At 39.6% G+C, this 24,121-nt stretch overlaps 1 protein-coding gene across 2 annotated transcripts in view; it reads left to right on the top strand.

Annotated features, from left to right (window-relative positions):
• Cmya5 (cardiomyopathy associated 5) overlaps nt 1-24,121 on the top strand; it is a 114,042-nt gene that overhangs the window by 32,338 nt on the left and 57,583 nt on the right. For both annotated transcript variants that reach the window (XR_003847077.1, XM_008853327.1), the window contains exon 2: nt 13,474-23,281. Coding sequence is in view for 1 of the 2 variants with exons in the window: in XM_008853327.1 (XP_008851549.1) it covers nt 13,474-23,281 (9,808 nt within the window). In the remaining variant the exon portion in view is untranslated. The remainder of the gene's footprint in view (nt 1-13,473; nt 23,282-24,121) is intronic.

Genomic DNA, 24,121 nt, shown 5'->3' with positions numbered 1-24,121 from the left:
AAGTGAACTCCGAAGAACTTTTAGCAAATTTGAACTGACCAATAATCTTGCTATAAAAACCATCCTTAAAATACTGTTAGTACATAATTTGATTTTATAAATACTTGTTGAATAATTGAATGAATCTTGACTTTGAATTCAACTTGAATGCAGTTGAAAGCCATTGGTGATTGAAGAAGTCCTGTAGTTTCACTTGTAACAAAAACTTCGTCAGAGTTAGCACTAATGCATAGAAACTAGTAATGGCAAGAAAGCGCTTCTAAAACACTGTTAACTAAACTTAATCAGTGTAATCAGAGCTTCCAGCTTCCTCTTAAGGAAAGACTGATGTTCAAGGCAAGCTGGATCACTCCAGTTAGCACGCTGCTCTCTAATAACACCCATTATTTTAGGCTGTGTTTTGAAGTCGCATCAGTTGAGATTTTTTTTACAGAACCTTTTCTATATTAGTTCTAATTGTGTTGTTACAGCATGGCTTAATTAAATTTTACTTAAACTGATGAAATAACCCAACAGTGAAAGAAATTTTGTTCCTCTGAAAGAACACTGAATATTTTAACAGGAGGTAAAGGTACCTACTGCCAAACCTGATGACCTGACCTGAATTCAGCACCCCCATATATTCACACACAGTGCATAACTGAAAAAAAATTGCTCAGTGACATGATGCGTACCCACCGGAAATTTATAGCCTTGAAGAGAAGCTAAGGTATATGTAAAAAGAACTTGAATGCAGGCTGGCAAATGCCATTGGAGATAATCACATCAAAATGCTGGAGGTTTAGAAGAAGAAAATTATACTAGCTTGCAGAATCAGTGACAGTTACATGGAGAAGTTGATATATGAGTTGGTCTCTAAAGAAAGAAACAGTAAGTTGTACCAAGATGATTCATTCCAAGTGAAGAGAAAGATGTAAGCAAAGATACGAAGGGCAAGACCCCTGTTTGTCCAAGTCATGGACTTTCTTTTTTTTTTTTAAATTTTATTTATTATTTTTATTTTATGTGTATGCGTGTACTGCCTGCACGTAGGTAAGTGCACCTGTGTTGTGCAATGCCTGCAGAGGTCAGAAGAGGCTGTCAGATCCCGTAGGACTGGAGTTATGGACAGTTGTCAACTGCCATGTGGGTGCTGGGATTTGAACCCAGGTCTTCTGCAAGAACAACCAGTGTTCTTAACCGCTGAGCCATCTCTCCAGCCCTGAGTCATGGACTTTCTGAAGAGCAACACAACTAGCTTCCCTATGGTGGAAGGCCCTAGCTCCATGGCTTCTGAAATAGCTGGTCATTGTAAAAGTAAAGTTTTCAGTCTTCCCACTCACAAGTAACCTGATGACCATTAGGATGCGTGCAGTTAGAATTTTCTATTATGGCATAATTTCCTCACTCATTTCTTTGCAATTTTTTCTTGTGCCTCTTTTTTTCCTGTTTTTTTTCATAATTTTTTCTTATGTCCTTAATGGCTTATAAACTCTTTAAAAAAACTCGACAATTTCATATTTCTTTTGTTTAGCAATTCATATTATAATATTATTCTGCTAAAAACATGGATGTTAAATTCTTGATGAAATGCTAAGTGCAGAATTATTGATAATGTTTTCAAAAGCTTTTTTAAAAGTCCTGAATAAAATACTAACAATTTATATTATAAAGTTACAAGCTTGCTTGGTATTTCATGCTTTAAAATATAATTTTCAGAGCTTATAATATAAGCCAAATCATCTATGACTTTTCTTTGTCATGTTATAAAAATAGATATTTTATGCATTAAAAGACTTAGTTGGGAAAAATTGCCCATTGCATTCTTTCATTTCCTTTTAACACATGGTGATTGCTTGCTAATAGAAGAGGGAATCATTAAAATAGAATGTATTGTTCATCCTTATGTTCCTATGAAGAACTTTAATGTCATTTAACTGCTGCTGATGTCCTAAAACATAAATCTTGATGCCAATAGAAACAAAGTAAAATGGTTATAAATCTTAACCATATAAAAATAATTTGAGGACCATTTCACTTCTCTACAAATGTTCTTTTTAATGAATAAATGAATTAGCAATTCAAAACAAAATATTGATTATGAAATAAAGATAATTGTTATTTTGGTTGTTCCACTTTGATAGCTAGTGACTTTTCTCTTTAAACCTTTCTATCTGGACATAACCGTTTCCTCTCTCATTTCCTAACTTATAAAATGAGAAATATTATAAAACAATAAGTCTCTTTCCACTCATGATTCTTGGTGATATGAGTGGTGTATGTGTGTACACATGTATGCAGGTGTATACACCCATGTGTGTGCATGGGGAGCAGGTGTCCTGCTGTACCACTCTCTGCCTTATTGAGACAGGGTCTCTCACTGAACCTGAAGCTATCTGGTCTTTGGTTAGTCTGACTGGCCATCAAACCCCAACAATCCTCCTGTCTCTGTCTTCTCTGCACTGGAGTTACAGAAGTATATGACCACGCCTGGCTTTTATATGTGTGCTGGGGATTTGAACTAAGGTTCTTATGCTTACATTGCAAATTCTCTTATCCACTGAGCCATCTCCCTAGTCCTCATGATTCTTAATGGCTTCATTTAATAAGTTACTGGTTTCTGTTTGAGCTGAGGTGAAATGTAAAGAAAGAGACAGAGGGTATTCCCAGGAAGAGCAATCAAAACCTGAGCAGGAAAGATGGGAATTTTTGACATGAGCTTCATATTTCAGACCTGATCCTTCATTTTGGAATATCCAAAATTGTATTTTTTAGCACCTTTATTGAAATTCATCAGACTTAGGTTAATATCACTCAAAAAGAAGTATAGAGAATAAAATGTTATATAACACTGAGAGATCAGAATATCACTAGCACAAAAGCCAGAATGATAGAAAGGGGCCATTAGAGGGAGGGGTGGAGGAGAGCAGAGCACATCAGCCATGAAAATGGAGGTGGAAATACTGGGGGTAGAAAGACCTAAACAGGGAAAGAGGTGGGAGGATAGGGAAGAGGAGGGGAAGGAGAAGAGTAACCAAAACTAAAGACATGAAAAAGCCATATGGAAACCTACTATTTCATAAGCTTATTAAAAATACAATTTAAAAAAGGATTTGAATGGAGGTACTCTCCAAGGATGGATAATGCTCCTTCCAGAAAGTTTGTTATTAAACAAAAATCCCATTGCCAGGCATAGAAATATCTTTATGAGGTGTTGGCCAGGGAAGCCCCAAAGGCCCATGAGATGGTATAGATGCTATTGCCATTGCTCTAGATTGGCCACCAGAAATTGATGGTAAGACCCTATTGCTCAAGACACTGCACATTTTGATCACAGGTCATAGAGAAATCAAGTTGGAGCTGAGCTGGAAACTTCCTCTATATTGACTAGGCTTCATGGTCTCAGAAAGTGTTTTGAAGGCTGCTGGAGGAGAAAAGTCACCAACAGTCTTACTTAGCTGTGAGCTCTGCAAACTACAATAATGATCTACCCAGAAAAATGTACCCTTTAGTGCAGCAGTAGCATGATTGTTTTGGGGATAACCAACCCCTTCCAATTGGATTTGAGACCTGCTCTACAGGAAGACTTCATGCTTGGGTCTGTAAACCTGGTCAAGAGCTGGTGGCTGTGGAGGTAACAGGCTCTAGAAGGGAGCCTACTACTGTTGTTTTGCTAAACAGTCATGTTGTCAAACTGCCTTCTAAGTACTCAGATTCATACCCTGTAGATTAGTGCTGTACCCAGCGTTTATCAGAGAAGCTTCTTACTGCAAGAGGTGATGGTTCATACATAAACTCATAACCTGTCAAAGTGCTGAGAATGAGTGCTGTTGGAGTGTTCAGTCCCAAAAGGGACAGCTATGATACCCCCACCAAAGCTCAGACAACATTGTGGAAGAGGAGGTGGAAAGAATCTAAGAGCAGAGGATGGGAAGAACAGAAGCAAAAAAAAAAAATGCCATTGGGGCATGACATAGCATTGCACTCATGAACTCCCTGCAGCTGTTTTTATCTGTACAAGACTTGCATGCAACATTTCAGAGGGACTATTGGCAATTCATGCTTGTTGGAGGAAGGCTATCACTTTCTTCAGTGGTGTTACTACAGAAAAGTTGCTCTCTCTCCACTGCCTAACTTCCCATCCATGCTTGAACAAGTAACTCCAACTAAACCAAGTGGACCACACACAAAAAGAAAATATGAAAGTAAGAGGAGGAGGACTCCTTGAGAAGTAGGATGCCAGCAGGGAGAGGGAGGACCTTGAGGGAGGGGAAAGGAAGCGACAACTAAAATTCGTTATATAAAACTGTCAAATAATTTTAAAAATGGGGAAAAAGACTATCACCAGCAAACATATGAAACACTATTCAGAGGTCAACACACTTCTTCTCTACAATGTAATGGGGTATGGCCACGCAATTAAAATATAAATTAGTTTATTAAGGAAAACAAGCATGGAGCAGTAGAGTATACCCAATCCTTAAGTTCACATCTCATAAAGAGTACTGCTTATTCAGGCCACAGTTGGACTGTTATGGGGAGGGAGGAAAATCTGTAGTAGAATGCTGCTTATGTAATACCTAAATTATTTATGGAGTTCAGAACGTGGAACTAAAAGACAAGACAGAACTTTGTGAGAGAACTAGAAACAAAGAAATGGAAATTCTAGAATTGAAAAATATGATAACACAAAATAATATGTTTGATGATTTTAGCAAGCAGCTAGATACAAGTGAATGCAGTATTGGTATACTGGGTGGGAAAATAACCAAATGAAGCACAAATAAGACATAAATGAGAGGTTACAATTTATAAAAATTTGGAGTACTAGTAGAAAAGAGAAATAATGGGGCAGAAGCAATAGTGATGAGAAAATAGGGCTGAACATGTCTCAAAAACAATGAAAGATGTTATTGTACAGGTTTAAGAAACCATATAAATGCCAATCAGTATAATATACCTGAGTATATGGGAGTTCTGAAAAGAAAACATCAAATCCTTCAAATAAAATATTGTTGGTTGGGGATAAGGTCATATTTTTTTTAAAAGTAACAAACTGACAGCATTTATCCACAGAAATAATGGAACACAGAAGACAATGGAATGGTATTTTTAAAGTGTTGAGAAAAAATATCCAGCTATGCAGGAAAGATTTTTTTAAGAACGGTATAAAATACTTTTAATGGAAAAATAGGAGTTTGTCACCAATAAATTCACAACATGGGAAATACCAAAAGGCATTCTTCAGAGTAGACAGAAATGGTTCTAGATAGAATCTTAGAGATGCAGGAACAAAGGAGGCATGATAAAAAATTCAGAGTCTAGCTGGGCGTGGTGGCACATACCTTTAATCCCAGCACTTGGGAGGGAGGCAGAGGCAGGTGGATCTCTGTGAGTTCAAGGCCAGCCTGGTCTACATAGTGAGTTCTAGGACAGCTGAGGTTACAGGAAGACCCTGTCTCAAAAAGACCAAAAAAAAAAAAAAAAAAAAAAAAAAAAAAAAAAAAAAAATTCAGAGTTTAGATGAATCTAAGCAACTATTGACAACTTTAAAAAGCAAAAGTAATTATGTCTTATGAAACTTAAAAACATTTATAGACTTAAAATCTATAATCGAGTGGCCTGTAAATGGGAATTAAAGTGATTCATGGTACTCCTGTTGTCTAAGAAGTGAAAGTACCAATTCATGTTGGACATTAATAAGGCAAGGGTGCATGTTGTAATTTCTAGGGTCAGCACTAAAAAAATAGTAAAATAGAATGTAATTCACTAATTATAGAGGAGGAAATTGAATAATAAAAAATTCAGTCCAAAATAAGGCTAGGAAAGGGAGAAAAGGGAGAATGAAAAAAGTAGTACAAGGGTCTGGGGGGATGGTTTATTGGATAAGAGCACTGGCTTCTCTTACAGAGGACCTCAGTTAGGTTGCCAGCACCCACATGGTGGCCAACAACCATCTGTAATTCCAGTTCCAGGGAAGTGGCATCCTCTTCTGGCCTCTGTGGGCATTGCATGACATGGGAGCACTTACATACATGCAGGCAAAACACACACATAAAATAAAGGGTAAAGAAAGACTAAAATAAAAATGCAAAAAGATATGCTATGTAAATATTAGCTAAATATATCTAAGTATAGGTTTATTAAAACCAAAGCAAGGCTTAATATCAGTGTTTTAATAGATTAGGAAAAAAATCACTACATATACATAAAAGGACTTTTATTGATAGTAAAAGTTAAATTTCTGAGATCTACAAAATTTTGAAAAAAAATCATATAATTGTATTAAAGAATGCTAACATATCTCTCTAGTGTCAGAACAAGTAGGCAAAAATGTCACTAATGGGGTTGGAGAGATGGCTCAGCCATTAAGGACACTGGCTGCTCTTCCAGAGGACCTGGGTTTCTGTTCCTAGCACCCACATGGCAGCTAACAACCATCTATGACTCTAGTTCCAGGGGATCTGATGTCTTCTTCTGGCCTCTGCAGGTACCAGGCATGCACATAGTATACTCACATATATGCATGCAAGACACTCATACACATAAAATAAAAATAAATAAAATCTTTTAAAAAATCACTAAAGACAAAACTATTTGACAACAGAACTAGTTGGACTGATTTAGCTGACATATGTAATAAATACCATGCTGAAAAATTGTAGAAAGTAAGTTCTTTTCATGAACACACAATATTTTTAATATGACCGTATAGCAATAAAGTCTCAACAAAGTTAAAAAGCATATACCATAATACAAAATGAATTCTTTAATCACAATCAATTCAAACTAGAAAGTGCTAACTAAAAGCTAACTAGGAAATTCTCAAGTATTTTAAAATTGAGAAATAAATTTTTAAAGAATTTATGGGCCAAATAAAAAATCACAAAGAATATTTTATTATTGTTAAAATAACCAATTATTGTTAAAATATTTTATAATTGTTAAAACAATAGATTATTGTTAAAATATCATTCATTGTGATGAATAATAGAACAAACTTTATAAGCATATGTGTGATAATCTGAACCTCTACTTAAATGGAAGTGTGTATCTTGACTTCCCATAATAGAAGATGAAAAGTTTGGAAATTAATGACAATCTATCTCAAGAAGTTAGAAAACAAATGTTAATTAAACCCAAGGATGATTGAAGAAAGAAAGAGAAGTTATGAAATAGAAAACATCAACAAGCTAAAATTTATTTGAAAATAGTAGTAAAATTGGTTTCTCAATGAAATCAGACTGATTAGTTGTATTATCAAATAGTTTTGTCTTTAGAGATGTTTTGTCTGCTTGTTCTAACACTAGAGAGATATGTTAACATTATCTACTACAATTATATGGATTTTTAAAACTTTGTACTTCTATTAACATTTGACTTACATACATATTTATGAAGAAAAAACAAACTGGGGAGAAAAATACCAAAACTAAAAAAAGAATGGATAAATTTTGGGGGCTTATAAACACTTGTAAGATAGTGATAGAATATCATGAGCAATTTTAATCCAAAGATTTTTTTTGAAGTTAATTGAAGTAGATAAATTCTTAGCAAAATATACTCACAAAAGTCTGAATATTCATTTACCTACCAAATGAGTTATTAATTAAAAACCTTACTATGAGCTGGGAGTGGTGTGCATGCCTGTAATCCTAAATTGAGGCTGGAGGATAAAAGTTGGGAGCCAATCTGAGTTACACAGAGAGGCCCACTCAAAAGACAAAACAAATAAAAAAGTAAATAACTCCTTACCATGAAGAAGATTCCAGATATGAAGGAATTCAAAACATTCTACCAAATACTTGAAGAGGAAATTATGCTGTCTGCCACAAAGTGTGTCAGAGAGTAATACAAGAGAGAGTAATTTTCAACTTGTTTTATGAAGCAACATGCTCTTGATATGTAAACGTGATAAATTATAAGCAAGGAGATTTTAACCCAATATTATTCATAAATATAAAATCAAAGTTCCTAAGTATATATTACAGTCAAATCCAGTATTATATAAAAAATATAATAAAGGCTGGGCATGGAGGCACATGACTTTAATATCAGCCCTTGAGAGGCAGAAGCAGGTAGATCTTTGTGAGTTCAAGACTAACCTGATCTACATAGCAAGTTCCAGGTCAGTCAGAACTATTCAGTGAGATTCTGCTTCAGAAAACAAACAAAACAAAACAAACAGAATAAAACAACCCATACTGAATGCAGTTCAGGGGTTCAAGGTTGTTTTGATATTTGTATATTGATCATTGTAATTCACCACATTAACACAATGAAAGAAAATGTGATCATGTCTATAGTTTCATAAAGGCTGTTCTAATAAAAATTGACTGATTCATAATGTTTAAAGAAAGGTTTTATCAAATACAAATAAAAAGAACTTCCTAAATCATATTAAGGTAATCCTCAAAAGGAGGCTTTGGAGCTCATCTGTAATATTAGCCTATTGTTTTCTTGATCTAACTCAGACATACTGAATCTGTTCCTTGTCCAACTCTGAAGGGGGGTTCACCTTACACCCTTACCAAAGTTGATATGGGAAGCCAAAAAATAATCAGAAAGTTGCTTTGTGATAATGCAATCAGAGAGAAATGCATGAGATGATCTTCATAGCCAATATCTTTTAGGTATGAAAATCTGATGCATACACGAAGGAGAAGACTTGTGTTGCTCAACGAGAAATAACCCTAAAAGTATTTCTGAGCTCTACAATGACCATTTTCCTTTTGTTAATATGGTACATTATTTCCTTAGATAGAGTGTAATATAAATTCTTGGGCTCTCATTTTATATATTATATTAGTTATTTTATGTTGCTGTGATAAAATAGCATAACCGAAAAGAAACTTAAGGAAGAAAGAATTTAAGGAGCTTAGTTAGAGTTCCACAAAGCTAGGGTTCACAATGGTGGCACTGGCCTGGCATGCCAGCAAGAACGGGAAGCTAGCTGGTTATATTTTTATCCACACACAGGGAAGAGAGAGGAAGAACAGAAAGTGGGGTGAAGCTCTAAGCCCTCAAAGCTTTCCCTCGGTGATGTGCTTCTTCCAGCAAGGTTCCACTTCCTAAATGTTTCATGGCCTTCCCAAGCAGTACCACCAACTGGGGACCATGAGTTCAGATACTTGAGCCTCTGGGAACATTTCTCATTCAAACCACCATATATATTCTACGGTAGTCATTCTCTGATGTTGGTTGATAATTTAACGTCTCTCAGTAAACCAGGATGCTTATTCATATACATATTTTCTATGCTCTGTGGCCTTTTCCTGGAATGACTCCCCCCCCACCATCTTTATAGGACTTCCTTTCCTCATCCATTTGGCAAACTATTTCTTCTGCAAACTTACTCAGGCATCTTCTGTGAAATCTTCCCTTTTGTCCTCCTCAGATCTTGTCTGTCTTCCATAATAGTATGTATCACATTGTATTGAAATATTTAGCTCTGTCTCCCCATTAGATTTGAATTTTTTCAAGACAGTTCTAGGCTTGGGGTGTAGTTCAGTGGTAGCATGTTTGCCTAGTGTGCTGTTGCTAAAATTCCTTCTGGGGAGGGGATATAAACTATGTCCCTTCTCTCCTTCCTTGATCTCGACTAAGATACAATTCCACCAAAATGCCTCCAGGAAACAATGAATTTATTGGGCTTACTTACAGAACAAAGTGTGAGGGTTTGCTTACAGGAGTGTGGGTACTCCCCACCTAAGGCTGCACTGGAAAGTCTTCACCCAGCATGGATGATGGCTTCCCCACAGCCACACAAGATGATTGAGAGATTGAGAGAGTCCCTACCCTTAGTCTTCCCCAGCCTAAATACTCTAGCCCTTCTCCCAACCCACATTCAATTAGGGCCAAATTTCTCATCTGGAGTTGGGAGGTGTGGCTGGACTCTCAGGCCCAGGGTCCCATTATTCTAACTGCCCCTCCTTCCATGGTGGGGGGGTGGGGTGTGAATAATCAACAAGCCCAGCTGCCATGATCTTAGGCAAGCAGGCTCATCTGAGCTCAGGAAGATGACATCTGTTTGTCCGAGGACAGCCCTATACAATACATGTACAAAACCTTGCATTTGATCCCTAGCATTAGGGGAAAAAGGGTTATGTCTTTATATTTTTTACTATCTAAACTTAATAAAAGTTTATCAAATGCAGAAATAATTAGTAAATGAATTCACAGGTGATTGATTAGGTGAATCAACCTCAGCAGGGCTCTGCTTGCTTATTACTACTGCCTTCTGGGCGCTCTGTTCAGCACTCCTGAACTCATTCTAGCTGGTAATGAAACCATCTCTGGTTGAGTACACTGAATTTACAATCAATAATGAACTCTAAATTGAATTTATAATTGCTTTTGTAATGCTACTGCAGTAACAGGCATTCCCAGTGCTGACTTCCCAGATTTGTGGCAAAACCTTCATTTTTAATTTCGTTCTATTTCTGTTAAGTGACAGGAAAGAGAGGAGTAGCAGGAGTTAAAAATTTGAGTAATAACCTTAATTAGATAAGTAAAAGAGACTGAAAAAAGTATTTCAAACTAGGGTTCAGTCCAGGACCAAGATTAGTTCCTAATTAAGTTTGATAGTTTAATACCAAAACAAATAAGGAAGAACAAAGTTGCCAGAAAAAAGGAAAAGCGAATTCTTCCCCACTGCTTCTCAATCCTTTTCACCCAAGGCATGTACAGAACTTGCTGCTGTTTATGGCAGGCTAGAGAGAGTGGATGAAGCTGCCTGCTAATGCTCCAATGTGCTAATGTGCTGGGCACTGAGGAGATAAGGGCTCCCCACATCCCTACCCTTCAGCTGTAGACGGCTGGTGAATGCTGAAGTGCAGTCTAAGCACTTGAAGGCACTTACAGTGTCTGTCCTCAGTCAAGCCTTTCAGGAAGGGGTCAGAGTAAGCAAGACAGGTATGTGCTGTGTAAGTTTCAGAGATAGGTTTGTTTAGGCAAGTGCTTTGCAACTCTGCATGCATAAAACGTACAAACATAAGGCCCAGACTATATCTAACATTTGATAGAAACTATGCAGAAGGGCATTTCCGTAAGGCTCCCTACAGGTGCTTCTGAAGTGCTTCAGACTTAAGAACCACAGATAGAAGCAGTGACTAATGATTTTAAAGGATTATTAAGAGTCCTAAATTTGGTAAAAAGTACTTTAATATTTATGCTTAATAGTTTTAGGTTTTTCTGTTTCTTTTGTTGTAGACCAGTACAATAAGCTAGTCAATAGTTTGGGCTTATCTCAAATTATAGCCATATTTCTAGGAGGAAAGAGCCCTGGTGTTTTAATCTGTAGCTTAATGTTTGATACAATGGCCAACATACAACATGGCTGCTTAAACGAGTCAGGAAAACGATAGAAGTTTTAAGAATAAGCATTGAAGGATCTATGGAATTGAAAGGTGGAGTATGGTGGAGGACAAGCATTCTGAATGAAGGAGCAGCATCAGCACAAGTGAGGAAAACCCAGAGAAGAGTGCTACGGAGTCTGGGACATGGGCCTGATGGCAGGTGCAGGGGCAGCCAGAGCCTGCAGTCTCACAGAATATTCTTAGACCCAGGCGAGAGTATTCCAGATCACCGCCTCACATATAAGCCAATTAAAAGGGAAAGGAGTCATTTATTGATAACTGATAGCCTTGAGGATTGAGAGTGGCTAGTGTCTTTGAAATTCTCTCAGCACTGAAGGTCGGGGGTACAGAGCTTATGAACGGAAAACCACAAAAATCATAATAACAATTTGGAGCGGATGGAGGTCAGAGAAACCTTGCTACAGTAGTTTTTTTGGTTATACATCTCTGCCATAGTCAGGGTCGTGAAAAGGCCTGAATGTGTCACTGGGGGAGGCCAGTGACTGGGAAGAATGCCAAAGTGGCCAAAGCTTGGAGTCAGGACTGGCCCAGGACAAAATGGAGGTTTTTTTCCTGCTATTCATGACCTATGGGAGCACGCCAAGCAGACGCCTTTCCAAATATCCACACCACTGAAAATGGCCATGTTCATATTTCTTTGATCTCTAGTTCAAGGATTGGATGGAAGACCTGATGGCAAATAGCATTTATTGAGCACCAATTATATGCCAGGCACTTTTCTTAGCACTTTATGTGTATTAACTAATCCTTAGAAAAACTCCACAATGTAAATTTTATTATTATCTTTGTTCTACAGATGATGAAAGTAAAGTTTTTGGTCCCCTCTTTCATCCATGGATCTGATGTTCCTTTATTATGACTGAGGCCCCATGAAGTATTTATTACATAGTGGATTAGACACACTAATGATGGAAACATACTCGGAGAAATGCATTGTTTATTGATTTTGTTGTACGAGCAGCGCAGCACATACTTACACAAGCTAGATGGTAGAGATCAACACTGCCTATGGCTTCTGGATACAACTAAGAGACAGTAAATATAAGATGGAAGAGGCTGCTCCTGGTATTACATGGCATATGGTTTTTCTTTATGGTTCTGGGAGTCAAACCCATGGCCTTGCACATGCTAGATCAATGCTGTAACACTAAGCTGCATCCCCAGCCATACAATAGCTTTTTTTTTTTTAAAGTAGAAGGAGTACACTCCAAAATAATGAAAAAGAATAGTATAGCAAATGCATAAAGTAGTAACATGGCTTACTCTCACTATCAAGTATTTTATGCTTTGCATAACTCTATGTGCTATGCTTTTGTGAATCTGGAAGTACAGTGGCCCCCACCCCCAGCATCATCACAAACATGTAAATTCTTGAGTTAAGGTGTTGTGATGGCTACAGTGTCCCTAGGCAACAGGAATCTTCAGCTCCATTATAATCTCCTAGGACCACTGTTGTTTTTATGGTCCGTAGTTAACCAAAATGCTTTTCTGTGGCACGTGATTATAGTTATAATAGAAATTCATCAGTAAATAAAGTCAGATAAGGACCAGCGAACCATGGATTTTGATCTATCTATTTGCTAAGTATGACAGGTTTATTGAGATTTTTCTGTGAGTAGCATGATGAAATGTTTGGTAAAGCCAGTCTGAAAGGATGAGCAGGAGGGATGGAGAGTGGGGGAATACAAGAGGTAAGCGTCGACCAAACTGTCCAGATAGGAAGCAGATGGAGTGCAGTGGTACAAAGCTAGGTTTCGTGGTGACTGTGGGAACAAAGTCAATGGATGCAAGAGTCACAGTGAGGGTCCTGGTGACTTAAGGGAACCTCACTGACTGGGAAACATGGGGAATCAGAAGGGAATCCAGATGAGGAAAAGTGCTAAACTGAATTTCAGCTTTATTTTCAGTCTGAGGGATATCAAGTCATTATGGCCTGGGATATGTTATTGCATTTGATATCCTAACTTTAATTTATAAGTACCCCTATATTTAGGTAGGTGGCAACATAGATTTCTATATTTCAATTTTCACATTAAACTTTTATCTGTTAAGACATTAACTTATTAAATATTATTTTATTACTATAATATATAATTGTTGATATCATTCATTGTAGGTTGTCAGATCAGAATGAAGAGGGCAAGACCAAGCAGGAGTGTATCATCTCTGACCCCTCCTTTTCCATGGTGACTGTCCAACAGGAAGATAGTGGAATAACCTGGGAGACCAATTCAAGTAGATCTTCCACTCCCTGGGCTTCAGAAGAAAGTCAGACTTCTGGTGTATTTAGTCCCGAACGGTCAGCTCTGAATTCACTTCCTGGAAATGTGTCCTTTATTGTGGATGAAGTTAAGAAGACTCGGAAAAGAACTCATAAGTCCAAACATGGCTCACCATCACTGCGTCGGAAAGGCAGCAGAAAGAGAAATTCTTTGGAATTACAAGATGTTCTGGCACACAAAGAAGACAGTCCTTTAATTTCAGAAAGCCAGGTGTTAGACACCAAGAAAGAGATGCCATCTGCTGGCATTGATGATAAGACAAGAAAAAAGAAGACTACCTCAAACACACCTCCTATTACAGGAGCAATATATAAAGAGCACAAGCCATTAGTGTTGAGGCCAGTGTATATAGGAACAGTACAATACAAAATTAAGATGTTTAATTCGGTTAAAGAAGAACTGATTCCGCTACAATTTTATGGAACATTGCCAAAAGGTTATGTAATTAAAGAAATACATTATAGGAAAGGAAAAGATGCATCTATTAGTCTAGAGCCAGATTTGGGAAATTGTGATTCTGAAATAGTATCCAAAAGAAGTAAATTAGAAGCCCAAAGCCCAGAAGATGATACCATCAGAGAGCTTGCTCCACCCTGGAGAGGTGCCCTCACCAAAGGATCAAAATCCATCACTTCATTATTCAGCCATGAAGATCAAAAGAAAATGTATACTGATTCCCCCTTAAATGCCACACATGCAAGTGAGCACACAGTTTCCTCTTATTCAAGAAATGACACAACAGATCAAGAAGTACATCTTAGATATCCGCAGACAGTACAACAGCCAACTGACAAATCAAAACCCCAAGAAACAGAGCCACTCAGTACACCTGCGACTGTGCTCCTGGAAACAGCAAAGGAAGAATTTGAACCTGACTCACAAGGAATGGAAACTTCTTCAGTCTTCCCAGACTCAGTTGCTGATGTAAAACAGGAAAAGAGATTTTCTGTTGACCATTCTTTGCCACAAGAGACAGAGAAGGAAACTTTGGAGACAGGATCACCAGGACTGCTACCATCCATCCAAGAAAAGTTTGAGCCAGACAAGGAAGAGCTAGAGCTGTCTTTAATAGAAAAGACTGACCTAGACTCTGAACACCTGATCTCCCCTGAGCCCAGTGTCCAAGGAGAGGAGGAACGGGTGCCTGAGGCACCTATCTCTCTAGCATCACAAGAACTAGAGAAGGAAGTGAAAAGTTCCCCACCAATCACTGATAACACTGAACCTGAAGATTCTAGTTTAGTAGACGAGATCATAGAGCTTGATTACCCAGAGAGTCCTGTAATTTCTCAGAAGCCCTTCCCATCACCATTGTCCCTTGAAGTGGAGCACAGAGAAGAGTTAATTCTACCATCACAGATGACACCCACACCGGAACATGCCACTTTGTCTGAGGAAGAAAGAGAGGAAAAGGAATCTGTTTCTACCGATTCTGCCTTTGTGTCTGAGTATTCAGTTCCACAGGACTTGAACTATGAATTAGAGAAGCAGAACGAGGCAGTTTCTCCATCCAATGTAGAAGCCATATCTGAACCTGCAGTTTTTTCAGAAGAAGAGAATGAGGAATTTGAGCCTTATTCCCCAGCTACAGCCTCTGCATCTGAGCATTCTCTCTCTCCATCCACCATTGAGAAGACATCTGAATCCCAATCCCCTCTCTTTTCAACAGTTCCATCAGACCACCTGGTTTTATCAGGAGACGAGGCCTCAGAAAGTGGGTGTTACACACCAGACTCCACTTCTGCTTCTGAATATTCAATTTCATCTCATGATACACAAGAATTTTTGAAGAAAACAACTGACCATGACCCCCCACTAAAAGCCCAGGTTGTTTCTGAGCCCATGATTCTGACCGAAGAAGAGAAGGAAGGCACTGAACCACATTCCCCAGTTGTGGATGCTTCCTCTGAATACCCTCTTTCATCAACCATAACTGAGGAGACGTCTGAACACCATTCACCACCACTTCCACCTGCTACAGTGGGACATGCAGTCCTATCTGAAGATGAAGACCTCGGAAGTGAACGTTTCGTATCAAGTTCAAAACTGACTTCCAAATCCTCAGTTCCACAAAATGAAACACAGGAATCCCCAAAGAAAATAATTGATAATGTACCCCAATTCAAACCAGAAAGCATTTCTGAGTCCATGTTTCTGTCAGAAGAAGAAAAGGAAGACATTGGACTATATTCATCAGATATGGTCTGTGCACCTGAATATTCTCTCCCCCCCAACACAACTGAGGTACCTTCAGAATGCCAGGCCCTACCACCTAATTTAGCCCCCTCACTTGACCATGTGGTCCTCTCAAAAGAAGAGACCATAGAAACCCAGCGGTACTCATCCCCTTCCCTGTCTGAATCTCTAGTACTGCCATATATAACACCAGAGTCCCAGGAGGAAGAAATTGTCCATCCAGCCCCTCTACATCTAAAAGGTGCTTCCCCACCCACAAATCTATCAGAGCAAGAACAGGAAGATGCTGGACCCTTTTCCCCAGATTCTGCATTTGTGTCAGAATTCTCATTTTCACCATATCCAACTCAGGAATTAGAGAAAAGAGAATTGGAGTGTGACTCTCCACTGTGTCTAACGTCCCCATCTGAGCATACTGTTTTGTCAGATGAAGACACTGAAGAAATGGAACTTTTTTCTCCAGATTCAGCATCACAAGTTTCAATCCCACCGTATAGAATCCCAGAAATAGAGAAAAGCGAAATCGAGCCAGACTCACTACTAACTTCAAGGTCGGCTTCAGGATATTCCGACTTTTCAGAAGTGAACGAGGAAGAAGAGGTGGGTTCATCAGCTACTACACCTGTGCCTGAACATTTTGATTTATCACAGCCGCATGAGGCTGAGCCTTTCCCTCGCATGCCTGTATCTGAAGACTTGAGCCTGCCACCTTCCGCGGAGAAAGAAGACCAAGCAGAAATTATGCCAGATGCTCCAACAATCTCAATATCTGTATCTGAATATCTCATCCGGGCACAGCAGCAGAAGGCTCAAGCCTCTGTGGAGCCCAGGCCTGAAGACCTGGTTCCTCTACACTTCTCCAGTGTGTCTAAGAAGGAAGAAATTAAGGGAAGTTCAGCAGCAGCAACAACACCTCCTTCTTTACCTGCATCAGTGGCAAAGGAAGAAACCAAACCTGCTTTGCTCACATCTCAGCCCTCAGTTTCACCTGAGTCAGTCCATGAAATTAAGAAAGGACAGGAACCGAAAGCCTTGCTCACTATGGAAACTACAGATAAACAGATGACTTTTCTTAAAGTCAGAGAGGAAGAAACAGCACCTGGTTCTCAAGAAGCCACTGCACGTGTATCACAGGATCAAAAACTAAAGCCTCAGCTTCCAAATGTTCCAGGGTCTGGGCTGAAATATGAGCCAAAGACGGATGTCAAATTCAATTTAGCTCCAACTGTGACTTCTGAACCAGAGCAGAGAGTGTTGTCAGAGAAGGAGCGTGAAGTAACAAAACCATGCTCACCTCCAAAGGAAACATCTATTTTTGAGCCTGAGGTTTTATCTGGAGTGAAAACGGAAGCGAAACACGATTCCAAAATAACAAGAGCACTTCCTGCAGCTTCGTTGGGACTAGAAAAGGAAGCTGCACATCACCCACCTGTACCACCAGCATTTTCAGCTTCCTCAGAAGAAATGAAGAAAGTGACTGAAGCCAGCTCTTCTGCCGCCACAGGGCCAGGAGCTAAGCTTGATTCGAACGTAACCAAATTAGGGAGGGAAGAAATCCTGACAGATTCATCTCTTGCCAGTCCCGTGGAACACCCAAGCTTAGCACAAGTAGCAAACAGTGAAATGGGAGGTGATTTGCTACCACCCATAATGTCTATAGATGAGGATTCAGGTCTTACAGAAGAAGAAAAGGTATCAATTAAAAATGCTGCTTCTCTGACTGAAGCGTCTTTATCCAGAAGTTCAGCTTGGCCAGAAGCAGAGAAAGAAATGAAATTAGATTCAGCTCCAAGTCCATCCTCTGCAGCAGAGCATTCTGTTTGGTCAAAAGTAGAAACTGAAGAAGTTAAACCTGGCTTGCCAATACCCCAAATGCCATCTTCTCAGCATTTGGATGTGTCTGAGGAAGCAAGGAGGGGAGACAAGCAAGGTCTTTCACTTTCTACAGTCCTTGAATCCCAACACTTGGTTTCATCACAGAAAGAAAACTCAGTGTCTGTCTCAGAAGTGTCAAAGTCTGAGCCTAAACTTCCGCTCAAGCTAGGTGGTGAGGTACAGAAAGAAGAAAGTGAGCTCCCTCCATCAGAAAATGTGTCACCTGCACCCACACATATAATTCCAAAGGACAGACCTGAGGAGATAACAAGTTCTCCTCCTGAGTTCGAAAATTTAATGTCAGATGATTTAGCCCCAACGTTACTGGCCAGCAGGGATGAGATGAACAAACAAACAAAAGAGGCAACTTCTCCAGTGCTCCAGGGAGGTTTCCTGTCAGGAAAACAAGGTCTTACAGAGCTCCCTTCTGAGCCTGAGGAGAAGCACAAGTCACCCCAGCTCTCAGAATTGCCAACCGCTGGGTCAGAACGTAGTGGTAGTGTAGGTAGAGGAAGTGAATCTATAGATATGGAACCAATAAAATCTCCTGTAACTGAAACAGGGGATTCCATTTTAGAAAAGGGCTGTAGGAACAGACGGAAAGAACAGGAAGAAAACAGGGAGCTTCCTGTGCCTGCTGCAGAACCATCAAAGGTTGCTTCTGACCTCCTTACAGAACAAAAGAGGCCTGAAAAAACCCTTCATGCAGGTGAAGCTGTTGAGGTGTCTGATGTGAGCAGCTCTTTTGTAGATAAGGCAGATCTGGATCTTAAACAATTTTCAGATTGGAAAGAGAATTTGCTTTTGGAAAAATCAAAATCATTTATAACTGAGTCTGCAGATATTACAGGAACAAAAGTGAAGGAGCCTTTTATTTCTCCAAAGGATGATAACTGGATGCTGGACAAGCCAGAAGATTTGTCCAGTCAGTATGAAATCAGAAAACTAGGCTCTAGGCAACCAGATTCCCCTGGTAGGCACGACCTGATGCCAGGACAGCTCAAGGCTGCTTCGCTGGGTATGGATCACACATCTGAAATCAGAAAGCAGGTTCTGCCACATTCTGCTGAGGAACCCCACTTGTCATTAGAAGAACCAGTCTCTACCCTTGATGTATCCAGTGGTCAGGCAGAGAACTTATCAACTACAACTTACTTTTCTGAAGAAGTAGAGCTGGCTCAGGAACCAAAATCTGTAGTTCCAACTGGAAAGGTAGAGAGAGGTGTTGCAGAGGAGAGGCAAATCTGTTCTTTCACAGATAGTAAAAATTTGATATCAGAGAAAACAAACACAGAACTTTCTAGGCCTTGCAGAGCAGACACCCAGGAAGAAGTCAAGCTACTTCCTGAAAGAACTTTCCAGAAATCAGTGTGTGGCCCATCAGTGGAAGAGGTAAAGGAAGAAACTGTCCCCTCTCTTGTCAGAGAAGCACATTTTCTGGCTGAAGTTGCAGAGCCCATACTGGACAAAGACAAAGAGGCACACAGGAGCATAGCTCCTCTGTCTGGAGAGAAGCCATTGCAAGAACCAGAATTAGTTCAGTCAGAGGCTACAGATGTTGTGAAAGAAGGAAGAAAAGCAGCTTCTGAAGTGAAACTGTCCACCCAAAGTAAACCAGTCCCCTCAGTCCCAGCAAATGTAGCACCTCCACACCCAGAGACACCAGAGGTGACACAAAAGCCTTCCAAGAAGCCAACGGTGACTGAGCAAGGTCTTCCTGAAGAAAAGGGGATAAAAGGAATTTCATCTTTCAAATCATGGATGTCCAGTTTATTTTTTGGATCAAGCACTCCAGATAATAAGGTTGCTGAAAAAGAAGACTTAGAAACTCAGTCAAGTCCCTCCGTAGAGAAAGTAGCCCCTGCCAAAGAGCCTAAAGGTACACTTCCCGTGGATGTTAATGCAACCATGAAGCCAGCTGTTCATTCATTACCTGAAGTCAAACTTAAACCTGCGGAAGAATCCAGAGATATTTCAGTTAAATCCAGTGAAGGTCAAGGTGTTAAAGATAAACTCATATTTTTATCAAATGTAGAAATTTTAAATCACTCAGAATCCAACTCTGAGGCACATACTGAAGATTATGTGAAGAAAGAAATCCCAGACCATTCAGAGGAAACAGGCACAAACTTAGTTACCTCTGCTGGTGATGAACATCTTGGAATTCAACTGTCTTCCCCCAGGAGTGAGAAATTGGTTATGGAAGACACCAAGAATGTTATTCCTCTTCATGTAACTGAAAGTCAGAGGCGCCAGAAACCAGAAATCTCTCCTCCATCTATGTGGAATATTTCTGTTCTTAAGGAAGAGCCAAGTAGTGCTCAAAAGGAGAAATCACTCTTTTCTTTGGACATGGTAGATAAAATGCCACAACAGCCCAAATCAGCTTCATTCGACTTTGCAAGTAAAAACATCATAAAGGAACCAGAGAAGCCAGAGCCAGTAATTTTGTCATTAGAATCAAAAGGCAGTTTAATTGATCTTGGTGAGGACAGACTAAAGAAAGAAATGCCAAAACCTACTTCTTTGACACATTCTGAAGAGGAACTCAAACGCCCAATGGAGAAGAAAGATAGTTGGGAAACTAGATCATCTGCCTTGGCAGAAAAGACGGAGCTGGAAGGAAAACCAGAAATCACAGCCCCCTTAGAGCTTAGGGAAAATAAAGAGATAGGGAAATTGCAGGCGACACCGGAATCTCAACCTTGTAAATTGGAAGAGTCAAAAGCTGCTGTGAAACTGGAGCACATCGATGCAAGTGAAGAGCACATAGAAAGATCCAGCATGACTGCTGCTGCTGAGAAGAGAGGAGGGAAGGAAGAGCAGGCGCCGTTATTTTCGGAAGGAAAGAAGGAGGAAAGCCGGCCTTCGTCACTGAACACAGCCATGCCTGAGCCTGGAGAATCGGCTGTCTCTTTAGATCGTTCTTTGGGTGAAACTCAACCACCTTCATTGGTTAAAACACCATCAATTATTGAAAAACCTGAACGCATGTTTGCAGAGGTATACCCAGAAATCAGGGAAAGAAAGCTGCCAGAAACTCAACCCTATCTGCTGAGAGGAAGTAAAGCTCTGGTGGAGAAAACCAAGGCTTCCCACCCTATGGAGCTGCCTTGTGATGAGGAAATGGATGAGGATTCTTTAGCCCAGGGAGGAAATCTGGGGTTAGAAAAGTCAAGCAGGGGTATGGTGGGTCCAGAAGAGGGAAGAGGGCAGTTCACAGTATCAGAGTTGTCCACAGGGGGCTCCATGGCTGTAATAGATGAAAACAGGAAGCGAAGATCTCTAGTTAATGACTTTGAAAGGACATCAGAGCAAACTCCTGACGAAACAGAGCCTTTAGAAACACCACCCACTCAGCTGCCATCTGCAAAGCCACAAACGCCTCTTTCAGGAACATCTCTAGAAACGGATGCAGTGAAGAAACAGGAAATGTGGTCAGAGAGGCCTACAGTCCACACCATCCAGTCGTATGAAGAACACTCAGCTGAGATGCCTAAGCAATCTGTTCTTGTTTCAAAGCGCCACGTGGAGGCTGTGGAGGATACTCACAGAAATGAACCACTCGCTTCAGCAACGAGTAGCTATGCTCAGTTTATACTTAATGCATCAGCAGTCAACACTGATGGGATGACTCCTATAAAAGACACGCCTAAGGAGCCGGAAGGCACCTCCGTCAAAGGTGAAGAATTTTCAGTGACTAGTAAGCCAGCAGGGCTTTCGGAAGACCAAAAGAGTGCCTTTAGCATCATTTCCGAAGGCTGCGAGATATTGAATATCCATGCTCCTGCTTTCATTCCTTCCGTGGATCAGGAAGAAAGTGAACAAATGCAAGATAAATTGGAATATTTGGAAGAGAAAACTTCATTTCAAATCAAATCCCTGCGTGATGAGAATGAGGTGGTTGCTTCCCATAAAACACAAGAGAGCAAGTTAGAAGAGTCTGATAGGAAAGTTACATCACTCAAAGAAAATGAACCAAAGGAAATTCATAAAATAAAAGAGATATTCACTGATTCAGAAAAGGGTGATTTCACTTTTATGCAACCCACAATTTCCAGTGAAGAGGATTATTTTGAAAAATATACTTTGATTGATTATAACATCTCCCCTGACCCAGAAAAACAGAAAGAACCACAGAAATTAACTACTGAAGAATTTCCAAAGGAAGCTACAGAAGAAACTATTTCTTTCCCAGAAAGTTCACAGGAAGGTGCCCTAGAACATGAATATGACTTGGTGAAGTTAGATGAAAGTTTTTATGGGCTAGAAAAGGACCACAGAAAATTATCTCACTCAGAGATGCCAGAGTCTTTGGTTATCCAAAACTCAACTGATGGAAATACTTCAAAGGGTGTCAGTAGAGATGTAGACTCCAGGTCACCTGGGATGCCTTTATTTGATGCAGAGGAAGGAGTTCTATCAAGAAGTCAGATATTTCCTACCACTGCCAAAGCCGTTAACCCTGAGCTTCTGGAAGAGCCACATGCACTTGCATTTTTATATAAGGATCTATATGAAGAGGCAGTTGGGGAGAAAAAGGAGGAAGAGGAGACATCTTCTGAAGGTGACAATGTGAATTCTGAGGCATCATTTCCAAGGAGACAGTCTGACACTGATGATGGAACGGGAATGTATTTTGAGAAGTACATACTCAAAGATGACATTCTTCATGACACATCTATAACTCAAGAGGATCAAGGCCAAGGTCTAGGAGAAAAGCCAGTTGGTAAGGATGATTCACACCAACTGAGAGCTGCAGAAAGGGAAATTGGGGGGAAGGCTGGAACTACTTTTTGGGAGAAGAGTCTGGAAGAACAGCACAAGGCTGGTTACAGGGAAGGAGAATCAGGAGGAGGCCATACAGAGACCTTTGATGAGGTAGTGATGCAGGGGAAATCTCCCATAACAGAGGAAGTTAGAGCAGTTACCCAGAAGATGAGCTATGCAGTTCCATTTGAAGATACCCACCGTGTTCTGGAGAGTGTAGATGAGCCAAGTAGCCAGGGCAATGAAGCAGGAAACGCAAGCCCAGAAGTCAATCTGAATGTCCCAGTACAAGTGTCTTTCCCAGAGGAGGAGTTTGCATCTGGTGCCACTTATATTCAAGAAACATCACAAGAAGAACCTAAAGTGCCAGCTCCACATCAGTCAAGTGAAGAGAGGCTCCGCAATAGCCCCGTGCAGGATGAGTTTGAATTTGTTGATTCCCTGAACCATGAAGTGGTTGGTCACGACATCTTATCAGAAGAACTGTATTCAGAATCCACGCCCGAAGATGTGTTATCTCAAGGAACAGAGTCCTTTGAGCACAGCAGGGAACATGAACTTGTAAGTGAGATGGAAGAAAGAATAAAGGCTAAACAGAAAGAGTTGGACAGAGAGAAGACAGAACAAGATCAGTCAGCATCAGGGTTAGTAACAAAGAAAATACAAAAGGAACCAAAGAAGTCCCAAATTGACTCCTACTGCTACACCTGCAAAAGTCCAGTTTCTGAAATGGACAAGGCATTAGATATTCACAAAGACCATGAGGTTTCAGCGCTTGACACAGCTATAAGTGCTGTTAAGGTAAATCAATTTAATGCACACAAATAATACATACATGTTAGGTTTGTGTTCACATTTTCTTAATTTAAAAAAGACCAATATTTAATGTTAGCATTTAAACAAAATAGAAAAAACTAGGAATCTTTCCCTGAGAATTTAGTTAAGGCTGGAAAGTATCTATTGATTAGTTAAACATTATATGTGAAATATTTTTTTAGGTTCTGGGGATACCAAGAAAAAACAGGGTTATTGCTATTGAGGAGTGTGCTGTCTTATAACATTATAGAAAATGTGAAATCTTTCTAATCTCAATAATTATATATCTTTTCATAAAACACATTTTCTATCATCAACAATATTGTCCTTTGAAAAATACATATATTACACTGATCAGTTCTAAGTTTTATAAAAATATTTAAAACAGTAAGATCTTAAACTCTGATTTTTCTGTTTTCTTTTTGATTATAATATTTATATTAGGAATGGAAAATCTTCCATTTTTTATGGAAGATCCCCAATGTTCTAGATAGAATATCACTATGCACATCCTTATGTACATGATTATAAATATCCCACCTTCCCAGATATGCTATTGGAAAACATTGAGTCTTTGAGCTCTCATCTCCCTTTCAATCACCTTCTAACTGCTTTCATATCTTTATTCTCCATATACAAGCCAGAATCATCTAAAAATTGGCAAATAACAAGAATTCAACACTTTCTCTGTGCCAGGGCTGTGTTAAGTTCTTTATATACACAATGCATTTTAACCCTCATACCACCCCCGTTCATCGCTATCATTGATTTGCAGGTAATGTAATGGGCTCAGGGAGTTTAACTGATTTGCCAAGGTTACAGGAG

This window comes from Nannospalax galili, unplaced genomic scaffold (genome assembly GCF_000622305.1).
Source record: "Nannospalax galili isolate Female #2095 unplaced genomic scaffold, S.galili_v1.0 scaffold45, whole genome shotgun sequence".
Classification (NCBI taxonomy): Eukaryota; Metazoa; Chordata; class Mammalia; order Rodentia; family Spalacidae; genus Nannospalax; species Nannospalax galili.
The sequence above is the reverse complement of the archived record's forward strand: the minus strand, read 5'-3'. Positions and strand labels throughout refer to the sequence as shown.